General features: G+C 40.0%; 1 gene segment (V, D, J or C); it reads left to right on the top strand.

Moving 5' to 3' along the window:
- Positions 1–439: 439 nt before the first annotated feature.
- On the top strand, positions 440–898 carry LOC131923810 (Ig heavy chain V region 441-like). The segment is given in 2 exon segments: positions 440–485; positions 591–898. Coding segments are annotated over 2 exon segments (354 nt in total).
- Positions 899–9,405: the final 8,507 nt, after the last annotated feature.

Raw genomic sequence — 9,405 nt, 5'->3', positions numbered from 1 at the left:
TGCTAAGTACATCAGTGTTGAAGTCCACACAGTGAAATAGAACAGCTCCAGAGCAGGTCACAAGACAATGTGTACTACCATTTACAAGAGGACATGAAGAATTGGGGTGAAATTAACCATAAAATGCACCTTTTTGTGAATATTAAATGAAATAGATGATACTAAGTGTGTGCCAAGAAAAAATAACTTAGTATCATATACAAAATTTTCCTACCATTATCTTTATTACCAGACTCCCTCAGCACATTTAGAAAATAGAACATGCCATCTCTCAGCGCCAGCTACAAAACTTGTTATATAGCAAGAAAACATGCAAATAAGGCCTCTCTCTTCTCTTGAAAACCAGGCCAGCACTGACCCTGAAGCTCAGGCAAAAGCAATCAGCCCTGGATTCCCAGGTTTCCCCACTCAGTGATCAGCACTGAACACAGACTACAGCATGGATTTGGGGCTGATGTGGGTTTTCCTTGTTGCTCTTTTAAAAGGTAATTTATGGAGAAACACAAATACTGAGTGTGTTAGTGGACATGATCAGAAATCACAGAGAGTCTTTGTGGCAGTATACTAACAGGATTGTCTGTTTTTCGTAGGTGTCCAGTGTGAAGTGCAGCTTGTGGAGTCTGGGGGTGGCCTGATACAGCCTGGAGGATCCCTGAGACTCTCCTGTGCAGCCTCTGGATTCACATTCAGTGACTACTGGATGAGCTGGTTCCAACAGGCTCCAGAGAAGGGGCTGGAGTGGGTTGGAGATATTAATAAAGATAGCAGTAAAATCAACTATGCACCATCCCTGAAGGATCGATTCACCATCTCCAGAGACAACGCCAAGAACACTCTGTACCTGCAAATGAGCAGTGTGAGATCTGAGGACACTGCCACTGTGCTAGAGACACAATGAAGGGACTTCAGTGTAAACCCAGACATAAACCTCACTGTGAGGCTGCTCAGGGCCACCAGGGGCGCACAGCACACAGAAAAGAGGTTCACTCCCAAGAGTTTATGCAGAAAAGATTAGATTAAGCACTCCTCTTAGGTGGCTGGGCTGCACTTTTCTTACAGTTTCCCTGAAATTCTCTCTACATACATTTTCTGAAGGGTTCCAATGTCCTCAAAACACTACATGTTCTCCTTGTATTATTTAAAAAATTTGAGGCACAGTATCCCATGAACAAAATGCCAACTGACAGCTTTGAAAACATAAAGTACCCTAATTTAATCATTGGAATTCCATGATAAGGAAATCCATGGGCATTATGAGTCTTTTCATATTCCAGGCAGATCCTTCGTCAGATTTTTTTTTATTAGAATAGAACTTAGGTTTAAGGGAAAACCAAGAGGAAGATGGGGTGAACATTTATGATCCTTAGATCTTCCTGATGTCTGTGCACTTCAAGTTCAGATGGGACATAGCTGTGTTTTTAGCTAATTCAGTTTATTACTCCATGACTTTCATCTCTGTTCATCATGGAAATTTGTAGAAACTGATCCTTTCAATCAAACATCATGAGAAGTGAGATCTGTCACAGCCATATCTGGTGGGAAAGGCAGAAGTCATAAAGCCATCACAGCTGCTTGACAAAGATCCGGCAAAGCTGAGCCACATGATGCCATCTGTGCCTCCTGTGGTTTTCATCTCCACATTTTGCATACTTGAGAAACTTAATATATGTACACTTTGGGGATATTGGATTGATGGAAGATTTCTTATGAATCATTTATGCCTTCTCCCAGAAGTACTACTCCTAAGCTTCCCCAGGACAGTCCTGAACATATTACCCCTCCTGCTTTTTGGGAGATACCCTTATCTACTTGAAAGTCATCCTCATGCAGTGGAGGTTGTGACACATAAAGACACCTATCCCTATATTAACTCATGGACATGATATTCAAAACAAAGTAAACTTTAAAAAGTTATCAAGATTCAAAGTGGTAGAGGACTTGGCCACAGATCAGATTGCAAGTCTCTTCCTACATAAACTCAGACAATTATGTGACATATACAGCAACAAGTTAGAATAGCTGAAGTTACCTCAGCCTCAGTTACACAGAGACTTACATTGAATAGCAAAGAATGGAGTCAAACAATGATAAAAAAAGGAAATGTCAGGACCTCCCTGTCTTAGAAAAATTAGCACATACAGAGCCACTGTGGTGGCATATGACCAAGGAAAAACAAAATGCCAGGATTAACATTTTATTATGCCAGAATTTGAAAAACAACTGCTGCAGCTATAGCCTGAGGATTTGTCTTGGGCACTCTTACCATTAAGAGTTAATAATACACTGATTGGGAAATGGCATTATGCCTAGGTTGTCTAGAAGATTTTGGTTTGGTCTAGTGTCCTTGCAGCTACAAAAGCTATCAGCTTGAAAACAGACTGTCATTTGCCTTTAGATTCTTAAAACTTGTATTATATGGCTAATGAGTAAAAATGATAACTCTTTATCAATGATGTCAAAACTTGAGGGAAAATGATTTGAAATGATAACTCTGTTCTGTCATAGTTTATTAATGATGACTAAAAGATGAGAAAAATGAAATGAAACAGAGGTCCCAAAACAAATTTATATGATCTATATTTTGGAACATCATGAATGTATCCCTGCTTACTAAATTCTATATGAGTAAAGAAGTACTCTGGCTGTTAGTCAGTCAGGCTGAACAATTCTCAGGCTACCATGTTCTGGCTCACCTCTTTCCCTCACCAACTCCTTACATCCTCTGGTAAGACTGGTCCCACCAAGTATGGCTCCATCAGAGTAGGACAGCTCTCTGTCCATCTCTCCTAAAGAGGAAACTAAGAAGTATCCTGTGTCTGATTTCTCTTGCTGAAACTGTTGCATCCACCCATCTTCAGATCCTCCCCTCATCCAGAGCCTGAATCTGGCAATCTCCCTACCTAGAAAATCAAAATCACACAATTTTCCATTGTTATCTGAATCCATCACACTAGGTCTATGAGGTGAAATCTTATCACTGACAGAGCAAGCTCATTTCTCTAAGAGCCAAAAAAAATCCAACCTTATTTTTTGCAGAGTTCCCCTTACCATGCATAATAATAAGCATATCTGTCTTATTTACTTTTCTATTGCTGGGATAAAACACTATGATCACAGCAAATTAAAGAGAAATCATTTAATTAGGCTTATAGCTTCAGAGCCTCAGAGTGGATGATGGCTGAATAAAGACAGGTTGATGGAGTAGCTGCTGAGGTCTCACAACTTTATTTATAATCAGGAAGCAGAAGGCTCTAAAATAGCATGAGTCTTTAGAAACCTCAAAAATTTTCCCAAATGACAAACTTTCTCCAACAAGGCCACACATTCTAATCCTTCCTAAACAGTTCCACCAAGTGTGAACCAAGTATTCAAACCTATAAGCCTACGTGTGTGTGTGGAGGGGCATTCTCATTCAAAGTAACACAGCCACAGTCCCTGAAGGAACTACAGTTTGGGCAAATAGTAAGCTATGAGCAGTATGTTGGCTGGAGGAGAAGGTGACAGTTCTTCTCGGGGACAGCAGGGCATGAGCCCCAATGTTAGCTAAATATAGGAGGCTTGAGACAGGTGGACCAAGATCTGTCCATAAAAAGTGGTTTTGTATCAGATTTGATGGTCCACAGTGTGTAGAGGAGCAGATCCCACAAAAGACAACTTATGGGAGCTGAAAGATGTAATTTTATTATAAGATCCTATACAGGGAGAGGATCATGTTACAGAACTTGAAGTTGACAGCAGAGGTTAGCCAGCTCTCCAAAAGTTCTGTTTCAGTATCCTGCTATGTTTAAGAATAACAACATGAAACTCACAACTCAATGACCTGTGGCAGGTTCATTCCTAAATGGGCTGTCTTTTCCACACCCCTCCCTTCAGTGCTCATGGATCTATGCAGAGGAGGGGGTATAATGATTGTCAGAACCACAACCTGTGAACAACATCGAGGAAACTGTGTTTTTAGAACACAGCATGGCAGATGCACACATGAACTCACAGAGACTGTGATAACATGAACTATCAACTGCCAGGCAAGAGGACCAACAGGCAGCATTGGAACTCATAGACATGGCTTGTTTGGCAGCAAAGCTTCCTCAAGTGAGCCTTGAAGAGGCGGAGCCCCAAGAACTACATGTCCACAAGACCTCATGCTGTTATTGAGCATAGCTCTGCTTACTGCTCTCATGGCTACCATGTCCCTCCTCATCTATGAGTTGTATGAAAACTCAAAGGGGGTTTTTAACACCTCACTATGCAGTGTGACTTGTACTTACAATAACAGTGGTTGACTTTTTCCAAGCATTGCTACTGGAACAGATTGATGATTCTACCACCATCCTTAGAAAGTTTTTAGACATGTAGATTGCTTGTAAATTTAGATTAAGATGGTTTTGTTAATGGCTTTCATGTAGAAAATCTTGGCTTTAAAGTTCAGAAAGTCATACTTTTAATAGTTGAGTGAGTGAATTGCTGAGGTCAAGAAACAAGAACAAAGGCAGTCCATTATAACGGTCTGACATGCCTTTATTGCTAGGAGTGGTTGGTGATTAAAGGAGATTTTTTATTTCTTTGTACCCATTTTTACCCTCAGCTTTCTGATAAGATTTAATAAAAAAACCTGTTGAATAGTGGGTATGTACCTATAGCATTTAAAGTAGAAATTAATGATTGTTTTCATATATAAGAGTTTTGATTTGTGATTCTTTAAGATTTTTTGTAAGATTCTTTTTTTGTAATAAATAATAAAATGATTGATCCTTTCCTTGTTATTGCAAAGTTCAGTCTGCAGGTAAAAGAACTAGCTGAAAAACATATCTTGTTTACTTAAACATCATTAATCTATAACAAGTTGCTTGTATATGGATGTATTTGGATATTTGGGGAAAATTTGATTATACATAAAATATTATACATAAAATGTTAAATCTTATAAGGGAAATGAGAAACATTGTTTTTTACCTGTATTCATTATAATCATTCACTTGAAAAACAGAAAGAAGTCAAGCTGTAATTTTTATACTCTCTGAAAGATTTTGCTAAAGTATATAAACAGAAAGGGAAAAAATAAAGACAAAAGAATATAGAGAGACCCTGAAGAAATGTCTCTCTGTGTGTTTTTCCCTCTTTCACTGACCCAGAGAGTTAAGTTTTACTCCTTTACTTATAAAGTCAAAACAACTCTGAGATACCATCTTACACTTGTCAGAATGGCTAAGATCAAAGAACTGCAGACAGCTTAAGTTGGAGAGGAGGTTGAGCAAGGGGAACACTCCTCCACTGTTGGTGGGAGTGCAACCTTATACAGCCACTTTAGAAATCAGTGTGGAGTTTTCTAAGAAAATTGGGACTCAATCTTCCTTAACACCCAGCTATACCACTCTTGGGCATATACCCAAGAAATGCTCAATCATACCATAGGGACACATGCTCAACTATGTTCACAGCAGCATTATTCATAATAGCCAGAACTTTGGAAAAACCTAGATGCCCTTCAACTGAAGCATTGATTCAAAAAATGTGGTAGGAATACACAATGGAGTACTACTAAGCAGAAAAATATTATGACATCATGAAATTTGCAGGTAAATGAATAGAACTAGAAAATATCATCCTAAGTGAGGTAACACAGACTCAGAAGGACAAACTGGGTATGTACCCATTCATAAGTGGATACTAGATGTAAAGCAAAGGATAACCAGACAACAACTCACAACTCCAGAGGAGCTAGCTACCAAGGATGACACAAAGAGGGATGCATGGATTGCCTTGGGAAAGGTAAATAGTTGAGATCTTCATGATTAAACTGGGAATGAGGGGTGAAAAGTGGAGGGTAGGGGATGGGGGATGAGAACATAGGGAAATGGGATTGGTAAGCTGGAACATGGATAGAGTGGGAAAGCAATGAAAGAGATACCATGATAGAGGGAGAGAGCATGGAGAGAGAGGGAAAACTGGTGCTAGGGAGGTTGCAAGGAATCCCCAAGGATGACCCCAGGTTGAACTTCTAGAAATAATGGAGAGGGTGTCTGAATTGAACCCGTTTATGTAGATGTAACCAACCATCTTATTAAATAAGAAACATCGAACCAATGCAAAAAGAAAGCCAAGATATCAGACCTATCTGCTGCAGCTAGCCTCTTCAGACAAGAGACCTCTCTGAAAAAAGAGCTACTTCCTGTCTGTTTGTCTTTATATACACTTTCTGTTCTGCCTTCTCATTGGTTGTAAAACCAACCACATGACTGCCTCATCACTGTCTGTTGTACAGCCCTCCAAGTCTTCTATGGTATTGAGATTGAAGGCATGTGTCTCCATTGCTGGCTGTATCCTTGAACACACAGAGATCTACCTAGCTCTGCCTACCAAGTGCTAGGATTAAAGGCATGCACCAGCAATGCCCAGCTTTTGTTATGGCTCTAATAGCTCTGATCCCCGGGCAACTTTATTTATTAACATACAATTAAAATCACATTTCAGTACAAATAAAATACCACCATATTTCCCCTTTTCTATTTTAATAAAAAGAAAAAAGGAAAAAGGTTATAACTAACATAGGAAAAACTATATACAAAAGCATATTAACTATATACAATATATACAAGTAATAAATACCTAAACAATGTCTAATTCCATTATCTATCCTATTTTGGTAAGTCCAAAATGTACCTAATTCACTTTCTATCCTAATTAATCTTCAACTATAACTAACTAGTGTTCAACAATAACTAACTAATCTTCAACTCCCTCAGAGACCCAAGATGGAAATAATATTACCTAACAAAAAATAAAAACAGGAAGTACATGCAAGCAACTTCCAAAAAATTTGTGAGTTGACAGAAACAGCCAGCTGCCTGGACAGTCACCTGAGGTTTCTCCGCAGTGTTGGGGCATCATCTTCAGCCTATAACCTTAGCATATCTGACAGACTCATTTGTGAATTAGGATGTACACAAGGTCAACAGTTCAACCTCACATTGGGTGAGAGCAGTCCATGTACCAGAAACACCTGAATTCCACCAGTGTCCTGTCATGATCCAGGACTTTAAATTCTGAAAATTGTTGATTTTTTTTTAATTCAGCTGTCCATTCTTCTTGGCTGTGTATGTGTGGCTTCATCTCAGCATCCCATGCTTCTTCACATCCCTCTATTAAATGCCAGTCTACTATTGAGAGGCGTGAGCTTAGTTATTCTTCAAGAATAACTGTTTCAGCTGCTGTTCCATTGCACATCAGAAGCCATCAGCCCACTGCCAGTTCAGCTGCCTTCGAAGAAAAGGGCACTGTACCTTTTCCAGATCATGAAGGTCACTTCAGGGATGGTGCTGTAGCTAGAGTTTTCCTGCCTGGCCCACAGTCAGGACAAATCTCTCTCACCTGCCAGTCCCACAGCCACTCAGACCCAACTAAGTAAACACAGAGACTTATATTGGTTACAAACTGTATGGCCGTGGCAGGCTTCTTGCTAACTGTTCTTACAGCTTCAATTAATCCATTTCCATTAATCTATACCTTGCCACATGGCTCGTGGCTTACCAGCATCTTCACATGCTGTTTGTCATCATGGCAGCTGGCAGTGTCTCTCTGACTCAGCCTTCCACTTCCCAGCTTTATTCTCCTCTTTGTCCCACCTACACTTCCTGCCTAGCCAATGGCCAATCAGTGTTTTATTTATTGATTAATTAGCAACACATTTGCCATACAGAACATCCCACAGCACTTCCCCCCCCCTTTTTTTTTCAAAAAGGAAGGTTTTAACCTTAACAAAGTAAAATTACATATAATTTGGGAATTTGGGTGTAGCTTCTCTTACTACTTCCTGCTGGAGAGGGGCGCTGTATCTTATGGGGACACAAAGAAAATTTTAGGATTATGGAATAGTCCATGAGGCTGTATTGTCTGAGCCAGTTGCCTTGAAACCATTCTGGATGTTGGATCATCTGGGCCATGGTGTCATCGGAGACCTTTCAGGGGGTCTTGGCTGGTCAAAACTGATGTATCTTAATCTTGAACAAATCCATAGCCTCTGGCTTTCTGTGGGAACAAAAGCAGAGACTCTTTTCCAAAGCAACATATGCTTATATCCAAATTTTGAAGTCAAGGTACCTTTAAAATATACATTTTGGCATAACTCAACAGCTTTTACAATCAAATGTTTTTCTGCAGTTAAAAATCCCAAAGACAACACAATCCAGATTCTCTGTGTAATTTCCATTTTTACGTGGCTTATTTTTTATACTACCTTTACTGTCTCTTTAAAGACTTTATTTTTAAAAACTATTTATTTCTTTATATAACTGTATATATTCCTTTTTCTCTCTCTTTCAAGCCTATGTACATTTTTACACACATTGTAAACTATCACGTCTGAATCTGTCTTATTGTGAATCTATTGCTTTAAACTGCAGCAGCTGTGGCTGCTGGCTCTGCCCACCTCAGCTTCCCAACATGGCAGTAGTATGTTTTCCGCCAGCTCTGGGAGCTATCCTGGGTCTATGCTTTTATCCAAGCAGCTTACAGCCCAGAAACCTCTTTTTTTTTTTGTTTTGTACCAACAAAGGCCAAATCCACCACACAGCTTAATGTGCCACTTGCAGAGGCCTCATTCCCGCCATACTGCAGGTTGAGTGCACACACTAGGAGCCCACAAATAGCTCAAACCTGCAGCTGCCGCTCATTTGAGAGACACAATTAGGAAGTTGCTTTTAGCTCCGTTTTAGAATCTTTTTTCTCAGTTTTTAGGTGGAAACTCTTGCCACCACATTGGACACCATTTGTAGCTAGAGTTTTCCTGCCTGGCCCACGGTCAGGACAAATCTCTCTCACCCGCTAGTCCCACAGCCACTCAGACCCAACTAAGTAAACACAGAGACTTATATTGGTTACAAACTGTATGGCCGTGGCAGGCTTCTTGCTAACTGTTCTTACAGCTTCAATTAATCCATTTCCATTAATCTATACCTTGCCACATGGCTCGTGGCTTACCGGCATCTTCACATGCTGTTTCTCATCGTGGCGGCTGGCAGTGTCTCTCTGACTCAGCCTTCCACTTCCCAGCTTTATTCTCCTCTTTGTCCCACCTACACTTCCTGCCTAGCCAATGACCAATCAGTGTTTTATTTATTGACTAATTAGCAACACATTTGCCATACAAAACATCCCACAGCATGGTGCCATATTGTCCAGGCCTCAGAAGAAGCCTTTTGATAAAGCCATAACCACACTTGTTTTGGCAAGAATTAGTAGTCCTTTGTTTCATGTCCTGTCTGTCCTGTTTGTCAACAGTTAATTCAAGGATACTTTGTTGTCCAGTGGCTAACTTTTGCCACAATGAAAGTTAACTCCATATGCAGTTTCTTCAATGCCCATATTCTCTCTGAAGTAGATTGGTACTGACAGGAGCCGACATGTCTC

Source organism: Peromyscus eremicus, chromosome 14, assembly GCF_949786415.1.
Source record: "Peromyscus eremicus chromosome 14, PerEre_H2_v1, whole genome shotgun sequence".
In the NCBI taxonomy this organism is placed as follows: Eukaryota; Metazoa; Chordata; class Mammalia; order Rodentia; family Cricetidae; genus Peromyscus; species Peromyscus eremicus.
The sequence above is the reverse complement of the archived record's forward strand: the minus strand, read 5'-3'. Positions and strand labels throughout refer to the sequence as shown.